The sequence below is a fragment of the Ranitomeya imitator genome, chromosome 7 (genome assembly GCF_032444005.1).
Source record: "Ranitomeya imitator isolate aRanImi1 chromosome 7, aRanImi1.pri, whole genome shotgun sequence".
NCBI classification, from domain to species: Eukaryota; Metazoa; Chordata; class Amphibia; order Anura; family Dendrobatidae; genus Ranitomeya; species Ranitomeya imitator.
In genome coordinates this window covers 17,920,659-17,941,335 of record NC_091288.1, presented here as the reverse complement: position 1 = coordinate 17,941,335, position 20,677 = coordinate 17,920,659, and the positions used below count along the sequence as shown (strand labels likewise).

At 39.4% G+C, this 20,677-nt stretch overlaps 1 protein-coding gene across 18 annotated transcripts in view; it reads right to left on the bottom strand.

Moving 5' to 3' along the window:
- Positions 1-20,677, bottom strand: part of R3HDM1 (R3H domain containing 1) — a 117,765-nt gene that overhangs the window by 56,875 nt on the left and 40,213 nt on the right. For 8 of the 18 annotated variants that reach the window (XR_011314617.1, XR_011314614.1, XM_069732851.1 and 5 more), the window contains exons 3-4: positions 8,891-9,099; positions 5,463-5,673 (exon numbers count right to left, since the gene is read on the bottom strand). Coding sequence is in view for 13 of the 18 variants with exons in the window: in XM_069732851.1 (XP_069588952.1) it covers positions 5,463-5,633 (171 nt within the window). In the remaining 5 variants the exon portion in view is untranslated. Of the gene's footprint in view, positions 1-5,462; positions 5,674-8,890; positions 9,100-9,542; positions 9,626-10,913; positions 11,080-20,677 lie in introns of those variants that run through there. The other 10 variants (XR_011314615.1, XR_011314618.1, XM_069732854.1 and 7 more) reach the window with 2 other exon arrangements.

Genomic DNA, 20,677 nt, shown 5'->3' with positions numbered 1-20,677 from the left:
CATCAAGATGGGAGGTTAATGTGATAAATCTCCCGGATCACCACAATGCTCGCTTCTCCAACCTAAACTAATTCCAGAAGCTTGATGTGTCAATTCCGAAGCCGAAGAAAAATACTCAATGTCCTTCCTATATCATGCTGAAAAATGAGAATTAGAAAAAAAATGATGATGTTTTCAGACTCAATAAGTACAATTTGGTTTTGTTTGTTTGGTTTTTTTTTTTTACACCAATTTGCAACAAAAATATAATCTTTAAAAGAAATTTTGTTTTAGCCAATTTGATCAAATAAAATGAGATAAAAAAAGTTAAAAAAAAAAAAAAAAATAGCGGATGAAATAAAAATAAACACCACTCGGTCAGTAGAAAGTGAACTAATTATATTTAAAAAAATCAAGTGACCCAAAGATACGCTCCAGATCTCGTGTTCTACAAATGTACAATCTCACATGGAGAACAGATAAGACAGAAGACAATAATGGGATTCCGGGATTTGGCTTTAAATCCTCTTTTGATTGAATGTATCCCTTTAAGGCCGAGAAGAGACTAAAAGTCTGTAACCCTCTGGAGGTGTAAGCATTACATGAATCCAAGGTGAGATTTCAAAGCAGGACCACAGGCTATGTTCAAATTTGCGGTGTTGGGAGCAGCGTCGGCGACGCAACGCAACCAACAACGCACATACACAACGCAGCGTTTTGCGACGCATGCGTTGTCATAGGATCGTACAGAGCAGGAATTTCGGCGCAGGAAAAACGCTGCAAGTAGCGTTTTCTGCGCCCTCTCTGTGCGTCAATATGACGCATGCGTCGCAAAATGCAATACAACGCATACCGGCGCATGTCCATGCGCCCCCCATGTTAAAGATAGGGGCGCATGACGCATGCGTCGCCGACGCTGCGCCCAACACCGCAAATGTGAACGTAGCCTTAGAAGGCTCGGACTGGCCAACAGGAGAATCCTCCGGTGGGCCCCTGTGCAAAACAGGGCCACCACCCTCTTACAGGGGCAGTACTTGGCACAATACACATGAATCACTATGTACAGATAAAGGCGGCATCTTATTCATTTATTCATCGCCCCAGTTCATTGTTATATAAATTTGTGATTGAGGATATTGTCACATTTGCATTTAGGTGATAAGTGGGGCCCTGGAGTTGGTTACTGGTGGACCATCGGCACCCCAGTTCGGCACAGATTGTAAGGGTCACGTAAGATCCTTGGGATGAACATAAACATGGATGGAGTTGGGGAGGACAGAAGATGGTACCAAATAGCTAGGCCGTCAAAAGGAAACACTGGGATCAAAATCTATAAAACCCACCCCACCCTGGACTTCAGGTGTTGAGTGGGGGGTTGACATCTCCCACAGATATTGGAAAAACATTGGTTCCGATAAAATAGCTGGGAATGAAAAATGAAAGATAACTAATGTTCACGAGTAACATATGGACCATGAACACAAATTTTTGGCATGGGGGTTCTACTATATGTGGTTCCATAATGGCTAGAGGTTGTAGACACTTGGCACCAGTTGTATCACTGTATGAGGATAGATTTACATGTGGCCATATTTAACTTTATCTTTAAAAAAACCTCCCAGGATTCATTCCTTTTGGATAAAATATATAAAGTAATTTGAAAAAAAAAAAGTTTTATGGAAACTTGACACCAGGATCTACACCAAACCGTATCACTAACCGTTGACTTAGAAGATCCATATTGGAGAAACGAGGCTCACGGTGGAGGGTGCACACTACAGGTTGGGTTTGTAGTACAAATTGGATCCTTAAAACTACTTGTAGATTTTTGCAATAAATTTCGAACACTTATTTCCTAGTCGACTAGCCTGCTGTAGGCGCATAAAGTGCAGAAGAGCACTGTCCACCCAACACCAACCCAAAAGGAGGTGGGGCGAGTTTTTAAGGGAAGCAACATTTTAGGTCAGTCTCTACACCGATTTGAAATTTAGTGAGTTAAATGTATTGTCCTCTGTTCTCCATCATATAAGTCACACTCCCGTGGCCACAACTTTTTGACAACTTTCTACAGATTTAAGGACCTCGTTTAGACCGGAGATCAATAAATGTAACTATAGGGACAACTTATTTTAATGAAACACCATTTTTTTTATTGTTTTGGGTCCCGTCGGACACAAACAGATTTTATGACAGCAGATTTAACGTCAAGAAAGTAAACAAAAGGATTGAAGGAAACCTATGGAACAATACCTCATAAGCGAGAAAGAATTGTTTTGGTCCTCTAGATTTTGTTAATAATTAGTATTTCTTTCAATGGTACATGGCCACCTAAAAATGGATTTCCACTCAAAGTGAAAAAAAAAAAAACACTAAAAACAAACAAAACACCCTTTGAGTTGTTCCCTTTTCTGTAAATTGTGAAAATTCTGCTCAACCATACGTTTCTTCTTTTTTTTCCCTCTTTCTTTTATATATTACAAAAAAATTACGACAGGAAATGCAGCCATGACAGCTCTCACAAAAAGGTTGTCACTTCTTTTGCCAGGTTACTAAATGTAAATGTACCTTGCATTGTCGTGATAAAATGGCAAGGAGAATATCGGCGTCTAGCGAGAAAGATTAGCCCTTTCAGAAAGCCTAGAAAATAAATAGGTGCCAACCTCTGTAAGGAGCTGTAAAGGACGTCGTGTCCTGCTGTCACTGACAGATTACAGAGTTAGAACTCAGACACAGACATTGAAAAAAAAAATAGAAAGAAAAATAACTGAATAGTTTAGTTACATTTCTTTAGGAATTTTTGGAGCTAGAAATCCTCTAGTTTACCCCCTTCAGATACAACCGCCTTAATTTGGGGTTAATAAATTAGAGATACTTAAAAGTAATCGGTCACCTCAAATTGGCGGGCTATGTAAATGCCTTGTGTCCGGTCAGATGGGTGGTGTTTCATCTTTTTTATCCTCCACCCCATCCTTCCCCACTGTCCGCAATATTTTCGGGATTTTGAGTAGGTGTCCTCCATAGTTCGCGTGTGCGCAATGCAATCTTGCCTCGCGCGTATGCTTTGCCCAACTGCGGGCAAAGCCAAAAAGCATTACTGCGCATGCGCCGGCGCACTATGTCCCAGAACACAGCGAAATACTTCCGGGACATAGTGCATGGGCGCATGCGCAGTAATGCTTTTCGGCTTTCGGCGCAGTTGGGCAAAGCATACTGCGCATGCGCACTATGTCCCAGAACACAGCAAAATACTTCTGGGACATAGTGCGCCGGCGCATGCACAGTAATGCTTTTCGGCGTTGGGCAAAGCATTCTGCGCGTGCGCGAGGCAAGATTGCATTGCTCACGCGCAAACTATGGAGGACACCTACCCAAAATCCCGAAAATATTGCGGACAGCAGGGAAGGATGGGGTGGAGGAAAAAAGACGAAACACCGCCCATCTGACCAGACACAGGGCATTTACATAGCCCGCCAATTTGAGGTGGCAGATTCCCTTTAAAGGCTCAAGAAGCCTAAAAGCGATCCCAAGCAGTAGACATGGCATCTATCAATGGCTTGATTGAAGAGGAAGCGTATCCTGTTGCTTAGTTGCAATCTATGGAAGAATCTGGCAGCAAATATAACATTTCCCTGCAGCGCCCCCGCAGGAGAAGTGAAGTATTACGCAGTTTCTATTGAAATCAATTGACTTTGCTAAATACAACCCATAAGCCAGAATTTGTAATAGTAGCTCCTTTAAGAGAGACTACTAGAACCAGCAAGAACTTGATGTTAACAATCTTTTAATAAAATAGTAGATAACAGTAGATAACACCTCTAATACACTCGTCGGTGGAAACTGGGAAATCTACTTTGGGGATACGGGTTCTCATGGAGTAATGAGGCGGAAACGGTTCTGTGTCAATCAGACGCAGCTCTGCACTGCAGCTGAACGCCTTCGTAATTACGCGGAAAATTCCAACGACGGAGTGAAGCTTTGCGTGTGTCACTGTCACTATTCATGCCATATAGCTGGGGAACATCTCTAGCCAAACAGAGGGGGGGGGGGGGAAAGAAAAAGAAAGCGCTGAAATTCTTCCTTCTCTCTGTATCCACAATCGATTGAAAGTCCAACCACTGAATAAAAAAGTATTTAAAGGGATTGTCTAGAATTACATGAATGGAGTTCCAACTGATAGTTTATTTAAGGATATATTTACTTTTACAATCTTGTCTTAAAAAAAGCGGATTATCTTAAAAAAAAAAAAAAACAAAGGCAAAAATAGCGGGATTTGTTTCTGCGATCAGGATTGATTGGTTACGCCTGGTCTGCATCCACAGGACAGCGAGTGCAACATTGTACATGTTTTATCAAGAACAGGCATTAACAAGCGAGCCTGCCCCCTGCAGCCCAGATCGTCCAGGTACCGGAGCGATGCACAGCCTTATGCCATGCAATGGATCTAATCCCAGAAGTTACCAATCAGGTGTTATAGGAGGTTTTATAGGGTCAGCGGGGCGTGCAACGAGATCTAACCTACAGTACCAAGGCAGTAGCCAGTGCTTGTACGCCAGGTCCATATAATTTAGGAGATTAGTTGACAACAAAGTACATCTATAAAGAATGTAAAAAAAAAAAATTAAAAAAAAATAAGTTATATATAGAGAGATAGACAAAGATGATTATATCTATCCCCATGAAATATTTATGGTGATAGAAGAGATAAAGTTCTCTCTCTCTATAAATATTTATATTTTTATGCAGTTCACGTAAAAGTTCACTTTTTAACATGACACCTCAAGGAAGACATTTAAGCATTGCAATATCTAAGTAAATCGAGGACCAAATCTCAATGAGACCTTTAAATGAAAACTATTGAAGATTAGTAAAAACTTTTTTTTTTTTTTTTTTTTTCACATGCTACATTAATCATGGAAACAGAATTCCAGCGACGCTTATTGAGATGCCAATTCATCCATTACAGGGTTAATATACATTCTAAATCAATTGAAAACTAAAATTTGAATATGAACTGGTTTTATTCTAAGAACAGTGAGTGGATACATACCTGGGGAAAAAAGATATTTATACATTAAAAACAAAAAAAATGTGATAAAAATTATAGCCTATACAAAAACTGACAAAAATTCAGGTAGAACTGTGTAATAAAACACGTCCCCTCCCATGCCAGTACTACCATTTTAGACATTGTAGTCTTGTATTTTTTTTTTTTTTTTTTTGTCCTTTTTTTTTTTTTAGTTTTAATAACAATTTTTCATAATTAGCAGCAATTGCAGAAGGAAAAGTAATTTCTGCCGATATTTACAACTTAAAAACTTTTAGGAAAGTTTTATCCAATCATCACATAAGAAGCGCTTTGCTAATTTTGCAGTTGACACATTCAGAATGTATTTTTCTGCTGAAAATGTAACAGTTTATGCAAAAAAAAAAAAAAGTAAAAGTAACGGCGTCCAGGACGATCAATGAGAATTCAGTGGCCTCACCGTAGGATCCTGCGCGCTTTCACAGCAACTATCATCCTTTTCGGACGGGCCTTTCTCGTGTCCTGTGGTCTGGAGAAGGTTTTCTATGGAACCGGAGCGGCTCAGGTCGACCTCAGATCCCTTCATTGTATCGGGGTCGTCTTTTACAGCAACAAGACCGGACATCCTCATTGGAAAAGGTCACTTTAAAACTTTAAAGGATATACAAAACCTGACCGGGATGGAGAAATAAAACAAACAAACAAACAAAAAAGTTATGACGTATTATATTTTCAAACCTGGGTCGAGCTGGTGCATTTTATGCGCACATGTAGCAGAGCTGAACTCTTACACTGGGGGCTGACTTGTTAGTGTCTCATTAGCCAAAAAAAAGTAAATCAATCCACGGACGACATATGGTTTTACCACTGGACGAACTTGCGTCATCGCAGTAATAGTTCTCCATACATATATAGCAGAGTTATCTGCACCGTTAAAAGCCTTCGCCGATAGTACAGAAGGGGTTAAAATACGACACTTTAAAAAAAAAAAAAAAAAACCTAGGTACCAATTACCCTCAGATTCTCAATCTGACACCTAGGATATTCTGCAAAGGCAACTTTACCAGTGTGGCCGAACCCCCCCCCTCCCCCCCCCCCCCCTCCCCGTGGTCTTTTCTCATCCCGATTTAACCCTCGAGCCGCCACATTCCATCACAATGTACTTGTGATAATTATTAGTCTCCCCTCCCCCCCTTCCTCCCCCTCAGGAAATATCTAAGCACCATGAACCGAATCTTCAGCCTCCTAATCTAATTCCCGATATAGTCAATTCGATGCATTCCCAGCGGTCTACAGAGTGTGTGGCACTGCCGTTTAACTCTTGACGTCTCACACGTCGGCACAGTTGCCTGCGACCCTGACAGATGCCTTAAGGGTAGGTCATAAAATTACTTTTTTTTTTCTTTTTGCGCCAAAAACTGGAAGGTAGACTTTTTTTTTTATATTACCATTAAAAAAAATATATTATAAAAACTGGACTTTTAGATTCCAGTATTTAGTATCTTTTTTGGATTTTTTTTTTTTTTTTTTTAATAGGAGGAAATAGAGTTGATAGGCAATACAAAAAATAGTTTCGCAATTCTAAGAGCAAAACAAAACAAAAAAAGTGTAATTGTATGACCTACCTTACATAATAAAAAGGAAAAACCTATTTTTATTTATATATTTCTATGGTTCTTTTAAATAAATTTTATTTTTATGAATATATATATTTTACACACACAAAATCGGCGACATGGATGGGGAATAAGGTATATAATTTTGGGCAGGAGTGGGACAAAATAAAAAAAAAAAATTATATATATATATATATATATATATATATATATATATATATATATATATATATATATTTATTACACACAAATAAATATATAAATATATTTATGTGTGTATAATATATATTATACACATAAATATTATATATATATATATATATATATATATATATATATATATATATATATATATATATTATACACACATATATATATTCCCCCCCTATTTCCTTTAATCTGTGACATGAATGGGAATGAGTTATATAATTTTAAGCAAGAATGAAGTAAAAAAAAAAAAAATGTACGGTATATTTATTTTTAATTTCCTTTTTGTTTTATTTAATTTTTGCCCAAAACCTCATTCCCCATGCATGTCGCAGATTGTATAGCCGGCGCCGCTCATTATTATTATTTTTTTTTTTTTTTGCTTATTTATGACAACCATAGTAGATCACATTGCATTTACGGCAGTCATTGCTTGTTTGCAGGCTGAAAACCAGCCCCAGGGTGCCAATACTTGTGCAATGACTCCAAATTAAATGCAAATAAGCCCCCCACCACCCTTCACCTTCCTCCATTTTCCAACCCCCCATTTTTCAGGGGCTATAATTCAGTAAAATAGGGGGATGGCTTTAATTGTTTTCATGAAGTGTCAGCCAGGATTCTAAACATAGACTTTAACAATAGACCGGTTCCTGTTACCATGGGAACAAGAGAGGAGAAGCATTTGCTGCAGCTTCAGGAAAGAAAAAAAAAAAAAAAATGCCGTACAGGTAGCAAGAACAAAAGAGCAGATTCCCAGCATATAAATACATGATCACAGCAATGTGTCCGTGCAAACGCCGGACAAAGGCGCCGGCAGCTCTATCACCATCTGCATTCGCCTTATGCTAAATAATCCGAAGGCGGCTCAGACCGAAACGTCGTCCGGATGCTGCAACAAGCCTTTTTTTTTTTTTTTTTTTTGATTTTCATACATCACTCCAACCCCCGGCAGATGAATTCATACTCTTATTAGTATCACAATGAGGCATTGCATGTAATAAGTTACCGCTATGCAAAAAAAAAATAAATAAATAAATAATAAGACTCAGGGCAGGGAATGGCGTAACGCACGCAACTGCATCCATTTTAGCAAGGAATGATGGACTCAGCATGGGGGCTCATTATCTACACTGGAGATCTAGTATACAGAATTATTTTTTATTATTTTTCATTTATTTTTTTTTATTTTTTTAATGCAAAATAATAAATAAAATTTTAAAAAATAATATTTTACCATAAAAACTGGTTAACTAATGGGCCACACTGAGTCTGAGACACGACCCAATTAGATCCTTCAGGAAAAAAAAAAAATTGGAAGCTTCCGCCGCTATTCATTACTGATAGGACCCCATTGTCTCGCCCGTGCCCTTCTCAAATCTGCTCTCCAATTAGTAAGCCCTTCTGAGGTGACCTCATTGAGAGGTGGGCAATTACTCGACACTTCTCCGCTCTTCATGCAGTATTAAAATAAATAAAATAAATAAATGATCCATCGGCAAAAAGGAAAGGTCAAGACGCCAGCAGGGCATGCACCATTGTTCTTCAGTTTATCAATCCGAGCCTGGCAATTACGGCCAAGTTCCGATAGATAGTTCCACAATCCAGTGCATGCCCCTATCAGTCTTTGGCTACCTGGGTGTGCTGAGACTTTTAGTTCAACTCCACCAACCCGTGCTCTCCTACACTCTATACAAGTTACATAACATGATCTTGAGATTTTGAGACACAAGATTATTCCCCAATATAGAAACAAAATAAGCAAAAAGTAACAGTGTGAAATAAACAACGTAAACAAAGGTAATGATTAAAAAAAAAAGCGTAAGAACTATCCTGTCGCGACAAGGTGCACCCAAATAGGGACAGTCCTATACTATCTCTAATATTAAAATGTGTCAAAAAATGACTTCTATGTGAATAAGTGCAGAACCGAAGGCCGATTGTGCTATATACATCTTTTTTTTGTTTGTTTGGTTTTAACATTTTTTTTTATTGAATTAATTAAAAAATATAAACTTTAAAAAAAAAAATATTTTTTTTTCTTCTTAAATGGGTTTGGAAATGTTACCTGATGAGTCCTACTGCTATGAGGGTGTGATGCCCCAGAGTAACAATGAGAAATATTTTCAGGCTTCTTCCCACCGAGACTGAACAGGATGTCAGTTGTAGTGAACCATCTGGAAGGTGATAGAAGCCGTCCCATGTCCCTGTCACCAGTGGAAGGTCCTGGGCTGGGTGATGTGGCTGGAGGTCAAGTGCAGCATCTCTCGCACCAACCTGAGGACAACACAAACGAAAAATAAATATATATATTATATACACACATACATAGACAATTTTGCAAGAATTTGACCCCCCAAAAAATAAAAAAAAATCTATGCACGAAGAATCGGGACCACAACCTTACTCTGCGTCCGTCCCATCTGCAACCACTGATCATGTCATGTATTTATGTAATAAAATAATTTACTGCCAAGAAAATCCGCCAAGAAACATAATGGGAAAACAAGCCTGGGATTTGGCAATTTGCACAGATTTAATCATTCTAAACACCGGGACTATTAAACTGGAAGAATGAGATATTAAAAAAAAAAAAAATAAAAAATAAATACATTAAAAAAAAGTATAAAGCATTTAAGAAGGGATAAATCTGCTTCCAAATAAACATCAAATGTAACAACATCTATTACTACGATTCTGGCTTCCCAGATCTGATATACCTCTACTTGTATTGCAGCCTGCATCATCATCTGCTCATTATCACTGGTGGGAACGTTGTGCTTAGAAGGACACGGAATGAAGCGCCTCCTTAAATATTATGCAGAATGTTAAACTTCAAAAAAAAAAAAAAAACACGAGGGGGAAGACGATGAGCGATTCACAGCACATCGACAGGGGCCGGCCGTGTCATTTTATCCTATTAAAACGGAATCAATCGCAGTCACCTGGTTACGAGCCAAGGTGATCTCTAGAGGAAAGGAAAAAAAAATCTGCAGCGCTGGAAAAGAAAAAAAAAAAAGTGCAATAATGTGCTATATGGTCCAACAGGGGGGCTCTAAGGTCACCACACCGAGCATGCAGCCCGTTCACAGCTCCGGCAACACAACAGATCAGAATGTTACATGATAATTAAGTGTTTCCTAAACTCCAAAAGACATTTTGTTTCCTTCAATCCTTATAAAAAAAAAAATACAAACAGCCAACAATTAAGACCAATTTTGTGCCGTGCAAATAGGAACATGTGGCTAAATGATGATTTTGAGGCATCTGCATGTGGTTATTTCATGCATTTTAGATTTTATTTAGAAAAATAAAATGTTTATAGTAATAATAAATAAATAAATATAAAAAAAAAAAACAGTTCAAGGAAAACAGATGGAGCGTGGCTGGAGATCTAGTTCAGCTTGCTAGAAACACATGGGAGGCTTTGGAGCTGGGGACAGGCTCTCAGATAGTGGAAAAACTATCGAGAAATTCATTCTCCGGATACATTGCAAAATACTAAATACTCCGGTACAAGGTCAACGTGCAGGATTCTTAATATCATATCACACACACACATATATATATATATATATATATATATATATACACACACACATGCACATTTGTAAAGCATTAAAAAGGGTTAAATTAGTTTTTTTACTCAACAAAAAGTAGCAATATATATGTACATATACATACACACATATACACACACACGCGCACACTATATAATATAAACATATAGCAACGCTTGACTTTTGCAAGGTAGATTTTCTAGCATTTTTTTTATCTTAAAACAATGCACATCAATATCTATGAAGTTCCAGAGAAATAACATACAACTTCACAATCAGATCTTTGAGAAGAAGAAAAAGAAAAGTCCACAAAAATGCAATACATAAAAGCAAGTTTCTATAATATATTTTAAAAAAAAATGTGCAAAAATGTATATTTGTTGTTAGTAAATACATGTGATAATGAAACACTGCATTGGTAGCACAATACTGTATAGAGGAAAAAATAAGGATGAAAAAGGATAAAAAATAAAATAAGGCGCAACAGAGAGCAAATCTTGGACTTTCTCTGCAAAAGATGTCAACACATACCTGAACCATCCCAGCTTCTAGCTTCATTGCAACAAATTACAGAAGATACGCTTTCCATAGCATCTACACAATTACTGTGAATTGCTCTTTGAGAGAGCGATTATGGCCACCCTGCCCTTAGACGATGTTTCATGCACCTGGCAAAACAGTCTGTTACGGCAAATACAGGAGGCTCGGAGTAAAGCACACAGCCAACAGCTGCCCATGGAGTGATGTCAGTGCCTGCCCAGCCAGTAACAGAGCAGAGCAACGCAAACACGTCTCAAGCTAAATTCAGATCCTCATTAGCAATTCAGTAGCAGATGATGTAAAAAAAAAATATATATATATATAATTTTTTTTTTTTAAATATATAAAAAATACATGTATATTTATCATAGATTATATTTTTTTTAAATTATAAATATAAAAAAATGCATGTATATCTATCATGGATATATACACATATATATAGAAATATTTATATTTTTAATTGTAAATATATCAATATAAAAAATGCATGTATATTTATCATAGAAATAAATATATATATATATATATATATATATATATATATATATATATATATATAGTAAAAGATAAATGCAGGCACGAAAATCTTAAAAAAAATTGCAGATTGTGCTCACCTAAGAATAATGGCTATATATATATATATATATATATATATATATATATATATATATATATATATTTTATTTTTTTTTTTTATTTTTTTTTTTTTTACAGAAAGTTAGCACTTTAATAATCATTTTATGAGCAAGTAGTCCGGACCCCTATTGAGTTTTAGAACAATAAGAATATTTTTATACAGTACATAATATTTTTTTCTGTTATGCAAATAATTAAACACCTAACAGGGTACATTTACATTTACATACTGGAGTAATTAGCAATAAAGAAAACCTGCATAAGGAACAGGAGGAGGATTACTGGTATATATCGCTGCACAAAAAATACAAATATTTTCTATATATAAAAGGTAGAAAAATGTAACAGAGTATTAAATGCCATCTATATTGTTTGTATTTTAGTTTGTTTTTTTTTTCCTTGTAGACGAATGCAGAGAATTACTAACTGCAGTAGATTGCAACCAAGGCAACATGTGTGATCGGAGTGGTGCGAATTGGAAAAAATCTGGAGCTATTTTCCTCTCTGGTAGAATCTGCTGCACGCTGACATCACCCACAGCTGACTGGTAATTGGCTGCCATTGGGGCTCACTGGCGGCGTGCCTGTCACTTTAAGCATCAATGTGTCTTTACAGAACAGCCAGAGCCCATCATCCTCCACCTGCATCTTACAGCAATGTCTCCACACTCAGCCTATTAATACCCAGGGCTACCTTGGCTTTACTTATCTTGCAATGATCTTGACTTGCATTGGTTTCTTCTCCACCCAGAGCTGCACTCACAATTCTGTGGGTTTCTTGTTAGCCATCAGGTTGCTAGATTTCACATCTCACTGCAAACCCCTAGCTGGTTCAGGGTCTGTACAGAGCATGCTCTGTTATGGAGCATTGTGGGAGATGTAGTTCTTACACCGGGCAATGTACATTAGTTTGATATAGAAATGAACTACGTCTCCCACAATGTACTCTACTAATTTATAGGGCATTGTGGGAGCTGGAAAAAAAAATAAATAAAAAATTCTGCATCTCAGATAAACTGTCAGGGGTGTGCCTGTCTGCACAGCGCTCACAGACTGCAAGCGCCGACCTGCTGCATTCTCCATGTGCATAAAGGAAGTGATACAATGTAACAAGATGAGTGTTTACTAAACAACGACACACTTATTCGCATCAATGTATCATTTCTCAAAGGAGTCCATTGCAAGGGTTTGAGCTAATCGGAAACCCTATGTTATTCCTTAAGATGGGGGGGGGGGGGGGGGGGACAAAATATTTAACCTTAGATTCACAGTCTATTAAATTGTGCACCCCAGTAATGAATTAGACGTCTGGGAGTTTTTGACTAAAAATACTCTTAAAGCTACTAAATGACATGTACCCATTACAATAAAGGATTCCATCTTCAATGAGAAAAAAAGAGCCATCAGTACTTAACAAAATAGCGCATCAAAATGACTCCCTAAGATAATCCATTAACCTCTTAGGTGCCAATTCCTCTGCAGAATCTGGGAGCGATAAGGGTTAATGCAGTCTACACAAAGCCAACAGTGATACAAGCAATTTTTTATTATTCACATTGATAAATGCCCAAAACTGAAAAGGGAAAAACGATCCAGTCTGAATGTTAATAACAACTACTAATTGATCAAACCCTGATCAAATTATTAATCTGTGATCATGGCCTATGTGCACACGTTGCTGAAAGGTGAGCGGATTTTTCCGCAGTGATTTTGGTAAATCCGCACTGCGAAATTACCGTGGTTTTTCCGCATTTTTTGTGCGGATTCCACCTGCGGTTTTACACCTGCGGATTCCTATTATGGAGCAGGTGTAAACCGCTGCAGAATCCGCACAAAGAATTGACATGTTGCGGAATAAACAACGCAGCGTTTCAGTGCGTTTTTTTCCGCAGCATGAGCACTGTGGATTTTGTTTTCCATAGGTTTACATGGTACTGTAAACTCAGGGAAAACAGCTGCGAATCCGCAACGTGTGCACATACCCTAAATCTTGTGTCACACCACGATTCTTCTCTCATCCGAGAATATCGGTTTGATTATACTAATCACGCTCTGATCAGCTTGTTCAGAGTGTGAAACGATTATCATATGCAACTTCCGCATGCTGCGATTTTTTCGGTCCGAGGAAAAAAAAATTGGGCTTGTGCATGGCCCCATAGAATAACATGGGGATGTGTACTATCCTTCAAATCTATGGATAGCATTCCTCCGATTCTTATGGTTGTGTGCATGAGCCCTAAGCATCGGTGTAGCAATCATCACAGTTGCAGAGGTCGCGATGGGGCCTGTGTGAATGAAGGGTCCACCAACCACAGCACAAACTTCAACTGGATGTTTTTTCCTCGGACACACATTCAGCTGAAGTGTATTGCGGCACAGAGACCCGCCATGTCTGTGCGCTGCAATACAGGCTACCAACCAATCAGAGGCCAGAGGCGGACATCGGCGTGCATGTGACTGGGGCTGCATGGCAGTGACTTCATACGCGCCCATCGCTTGCACGTTGAAGTCAACTTCCGCCTTCAGAGAAGGACGCAGGGCGGTGAGTGAGCGGAGGGAAGGGGAGTATAACAGTTTATCTTTTTTTCTATGAATTAAAGAACAGCGGCAAAATGGGGGACATATACCAGGATGGGGATATACAGAGTATATGAGTGCAGAGTAGCAGGCTTCCTAAAGAGATACTAACAGGTCTGGTAGAGACAGAATTCTTGCTGTTTGGTAGATGATCAAATCCTTATTTCAAGCAAGATTCTGTCTCTCACAGGTGAAATGTACCTACGATAAAAAGTACAGCGCTCTCCATTCTTTGTAGGTGGGGAAACTTGCAATATCGGCAGTGTGCCAAATACTTACTTTCCCCATAGATACCAGGATGGGGTCCAGGATAAGTGACATATATGCCAAGATGGGCCCAGGATAATGGACATATATACCAGGATGGGGGACATATATACCAGGATGGGGGACATATATACCAAGATGGGGGACATATATACCAGGATGGGGGACATATATACCAAGATGGGGCCCAGGATAAGGGACGTGTGTGTGTGGTGCTGCATTTGGAAGGTTTTGCTGTGAAGTAAACATGCGGTCATTGGAGCTTTCCATGCAGGTGAAACAAGCCATCCTTAAGCTGCGAAAACAGAAAAACCCCATCAGAGAAATTGCTACAATATTAGGAGTGGCAAAATCTACAGTTTGGTACATCCTGAGAAAGAAAGAAAGCACTGGTGAACTCATCAATGCATGATGAAGAGAAACCCCTTCACAACAGCCAACCAAGTGACCAACACTCTCCAGGAGGTCGGCGTATCAATATCCAAATCTACCATAAAGAGAAGACTGCATGAAAGTAACTACAGAGGGTTCACTGCACGGTGCAGCCACTCATAAGCATCAAGAAGAAAAAGGCTAAAAACATCTAAACAAGCCGCACAGTTCTGGAAGAACATTCTTTGGACAGATGAAACCAAGATCAACCTCTACCAGAATGATGGAAAGAGAAAAGTATGGTGAAGGCGCGGTACAGCTCATGATCCAAAGCATACCACATCATCTGTAACACCCAGTGGAGGCAGTGTGATGGCGCGGGCATGCATAAACCCGGCGGAGGCAGTGTGATGGCGCGGGCATGCATGGCTGCCAGTGGCACTGGGTCACTAGTGTTTATGGATGATGGGACACAGGAATGAATTCTGAGGTCTTCAGAGCCGCCATACTGTGTGCTCAGATCCAGCCAAATGCAGCCAAACTCACTGGTCGTCGTTTCATACTACAGATGGACCCAAAACATAAAGCCAAAGCATCCCAGGAGTTTATTAAAGCAAAGAAGTGGAATATTCTTGAATGGCCAAGTCAGTCACCTGATCTCAACCCAATTGAGCAGCATTTCACTTGTTAAAGACTAAACTTCAGACAGAAAGGCCACAAACAGCAACTGAAAACCACCGCAGTGAAGGCCGAGCATCAAAAAGGAGGAAACAGCGTCTGGTGATGTCCATGAGTTCAAGACTTCAGGCAGTCATTGCCAACAAAGGGTTTTCAATCAACACAAGTACTAAAAATGAACATTATATTTACAATAATTGAATCTGTCCAATTACTTTTGGTCCCTTTAAAAACAGTGTGGCACATGTTAAGGAGCTGAAACTCCTAAACCCTTCATCCAATTTTAATGTGGATACCCTCAAATGAAAGCTGAAAGTCTGAACTTCAACTGCATCTGAATTGTTTTGTTTAAAATTCATTGTGGTAATGTCTGTAACCAAAATTAGAAAAATGTCTCTGTCCAAATATATATGGGCGTAACTGTATACCAAGATGGGGCCCAGGATAAGGGACATATATACCAGGATGGGGCTCAGGATAAGTAAGTGACATATATACCAGGATGGGGGACATATATACCAGGATGGGGCCCAGGATAAGGGACATATATACCAGGATGGGGGACATATATACCAGGATGGGGCCCAGGATAAGGGACATATATGCCAAGATGGGGCCCAGGATAATGGACATATATACCAGGATGGGGGACATATATACCAGGATGGGGCCCAGGCCTCGACCAATCAGAGAGGCGGGATTTCCAGGACAGACAGACAGACAGACAGACGGAAACACCCTTAGACAATTATATATATAGATGGGGCCCAGGGCAAGGGACATTTATACCAAGATGGGGCCCAGGATAAGGGACATTTATACCAAGATGGGGCCCAGGATAAGGGACATACATACCATGATGGGATCCAGGGTAAGGGACATATATACCAAGATGGGGTCCAGGGTAAGGGACATATATACCAAGATGGGGTCCAGGGTAAGGGACATATATACCAGGATGGGGCCGAGGATAAGGGACATATATACCAGGATGGGACCCAGGATAAGGGCTATATACCAAGATGGGGCCCAGGATAAGGGACATATATACCAGGATGGGGCCCAGGATAAGGGACATATATACCAGGATGGGGCCCAGGATAAGGGATATATATACCAGGATGGGACCCAGGATAAGGGATATATACCAAGATGGGGCCCAGGATAGGAAACATATATACCAGGATGGGGAACATATGTGCCAGGAAAGAGGCTAAGATGGCAGACATTACTACATAATGGGGGGGGGGGGGTGCAATTTGTATGTCCTTATAGGATTTAGAATGGTAAAAGGGCCCATACATCTGACCAACATGCACCAGGGCACATTGGACTCTAGTTATGCCCTGGCCCTTTGGCTATGTTCACGATGCATTTTGCTTTGCAGGCGACAACCATGCCCTCTAGATCGGGAATTCATAATGTTCATTAGGTTGGTCTTACAATCCCTCGCTTCTCAGAATGCACAGTTGAAAGGAAGTCCAATTATTTCTTTGTTTGGAGTCTGGTTATAACAGGTTTAGACCTGAAACTTATTTAGGACCCTCAATTATTGGCCAGAGTGGAGACCATCCATCAAAATCCTCCTGCTCTGGAGGATTCAGCATTTCCACCCATGATGTGGAAAGTCAATTCATTCCAATGAAAACTGTTGTAATGCTTTATTTCTCCTGTGGTGGCGCTGCAGAAAAATTGAACAATTGCTACCAGGATCCTCCACATATTATATTATATTATATTATATAACCCACCAGAAGAATACCCCGTGATTGGTTTAATGTTAGGGCACCCCTAATACAAAAAAAAAAGTATGATCCAAAGCTGAAGGAAAACTTGAAATGCTTTTGGTGAAGTTGAAGCCATGTTCCCACATGCAAATACGCTGGGGCTTTACTGCACCAAAGCATGCAATTGCAATCTGCTCTGATGCAGAGGGGCCATTCACACGTCCATGATTTTTCGCAGACCGAGATGTCCAATTTTGATCAGAGGGTCAGATCAAAATCAGCCATGCAATTCAATAAGTCTACGAAAAAAAAAAATCTGATCGCACCTGGAAGACCGCTAGAGTCTCTGCATCGCTTTTGACTGCTGCAGCCAATCACTAGCTGCAGCAATGGCATCAATGTTGTTGATAGGTCACCGCTGCAGCCAATCACTGGGTGTAGTGGTCAACATGCCACATCATCACTGGAGTCCAGTATACAAGGACTGGTAGGGGGTAAGGGAAGTGTCTGTATCAGGGCAGTAGCGTATTAGTAGAGTTTTCCTTCTTTGGGAATTTTATGGGATTACAAGTTGCTTGTAAATACTAGTAGAGGGCTGGACAACTTCTTATCTACGCTCGACTGACACCTTAAAGTTTTCGGACATTGTAGCTTTCGTCAACCCAAAAGCTCTACCAGGACATATGGGATTTCATAGTCTTTTGCTCGGTAGCCACTATGCTCTAATTCTCGAAAAGTCGACCCGTCCATGTAGGACTTAGGCAACCATTTATTTCTGTGTAATTCAATATTTCCCCTGCAGTGGCCACTAGTGAGCATTTACATGGCAGGTCGCTGTTCGCCCACTGTTATCACCTGATCGCCAGGTTATCAGAAGCAAGATTTGTACCGGCCATCCCAACCTCAATCCTGAATAAAATATATAAATGTATATATTTATTCATTACATCATTCCATTCTGGTACACATTTCTCTCATCCTGGCCCCATGCTGGTAAATACATCGCCCATTCTGCTATATGTCCCTTATCTTGGGCCCCATCCTGATAAATATGTCCCTCGTTCTGCCAATGTTCTTTAATGTATAGCAGAAAATAAACCATTATACTCACTAGTATAATGCACTCCCCATAGTCCTCCATATAGTATAATGAATCAATATAGTCATCCATAAAGTATAATGTACCCCATACTCATCCTATAAAGTATAATGTACCCCATACTCATCCTATAAAGTATAATGTACCCCATACTCATCCTATAAGGTATAATGCACAGCCAGTCATCCATAAAGTATAATGTACCCCATACTCATCCTATAAAGTTTAATGCACCCCCATAGTAATCCTATAAAGCATAATGCACCCCCATAGTAATCCTTTAAAGTATAATGCACCCCCACCCCCATAGTCATCCTATAAAGTATAATGCACCCCATAGTTATCCTATAAAGTATAATGCATCCCATAGCCATCCTATAAAGTATAATGCACCCCCATAGTCATCCTATAAAGTATAATGTACCCCATAGTTATCCTATAAAGTATAATGCATCCCATAGCCATCCTATAAAGTATAATGCACCCCATAATTAGGCTATAAAGTATAATGCACCCCATAGTCATCCATGAAGTATAATGCACCCCCATAGTCATCCTATAAAGTATAATGCACCCCATAGTTATCCTATAAAGTATAATGCATCCCATAGCCATCCTATAAAGTATAATGCACCCCATAATAATCCTATAAAGTATAATGCACCCCATAATAATCCTATAAAGTATAATGCACTCCCATAGTCATCCATAAAGTATAATGCACCCCATAATCATCCCATAAAGTATAATGTACCCCCATACTCATCCTATAAAGTATAATGCACCCCATAGTCATCCTATAAAGTATAATGCACCCCATGTACCATTAAAATAAATAAATCTATATATACACACAGGGTTTTTTTCTCCTTTTTGTCCTAAATTTTATGAACAGTGATCTGTCATTTTCTGCAGATATTGCAGTTACAAATATCCCAGCTATGCTCCGCCAGGACCTGACTTCTCACTGACATCACATCAGAAACGCCAGTTCCCTGCTATCCTTAGTATGTGGCCATTTCTGCACAATATGGACGTATGGACGTGTGGGCAGCACGTTGGCTTAGTGGTTAGCACTGTATGGTGGCTTAGTGGTTAGCACAGCAGCCTTGCAGCGCTGGAGTCCTGGGTTCAAACCCCACCAAGGACAACATCTGCAAAGAGTTTGTATGTTCTCTCCGTGTTTGCGTGGGTTTCCTCCGGGCACTCTGGTTTCCTCCCACATTCCAAAGACATACTGATAGGGAATTTAGATTGTGAGCCTCAATGGGGACAGTGATGATTATGTGTGCAAAACTGTGAAGCGCTGCGGAATATGTTGGCACTATATAAAGATTATTATGGTCCAAGAGAGGCCTGGATGTCTTCCTTGGAGCAGAACAATATTGTATCATACAATTATTAGGTTCTGTAGAAGGACGTAGATCTGGGGATTTACTATGATGGAATATAGGCTGAACTGGATGGACAAATGTCTTTTTTCGGCCTTACTAACTATGTTACTATGTAGAAGATACTGGGGCACCAACATCCAATTAATAAAAAGGTTGGTTGTGATTCTCAGCATCCGCATGGTGAAGCGTTAGTGCATATTTTTAGAATTCTAGGCTGAAATAATGACCACTGCCGAAATACAATACCGCCATACACTGCTCAAAAACTACCGCCATAAGGCTAAAAGAATACCGCCAACACACAACATAGAGTAATATCTATTGAGATACCTGGGTAAATTCACAAGACAGTCACAAGTGCTGATGAGCTGAAGGGCAATTAGGTTAGTGGGGGGGCGCAGCTTCCCCGCCATGGTTTTACCATATTGCGGTTACACTCTAATATTTTCCGCTCCAGTAAATTCTTATCGGACAAAATTGAGGACTGTGAAAAATCCTTTAAACAATTAATAACTAGACCCCAATACAAGACAAACAGCAGTAAAACATGTACAAAACTAATACATAGTTACATAGTTATTAACCCCTTCATGACCGGGGGATTTTTCGTTTTTCCGTATTCGTTTTTCGCTCCCCTCCTTCCCAGAGCCATAACTTTTTTATTTTTCCGTCAATTTGGCCATGTGAGGGCTTATTTTTTGCGGGACGAGTTGTACTTTTGAACGACATAATTGGTTTTACCATGTCGTGTACTAGAAAACGGGAAAAAAATTCCAAGTGCGGTGAAATTGCAAAAAAAGTGCAATCCCACATTGGTTTTTTGTTTCGCTTTTTTGCTAGGTTCACTAAATGCTAAAAATGACCTGCCATTATGATTCTCCGAGTTCATAGACACCAAACATGACTAGGTTATTTTTTATCTAAGTGGTGAAAAAAAATTCCAAACTTTGCTAAAAAAAAAAAAAAAAAAATTGCGCCATTTTCCGATACTCGTAGCGTCTCC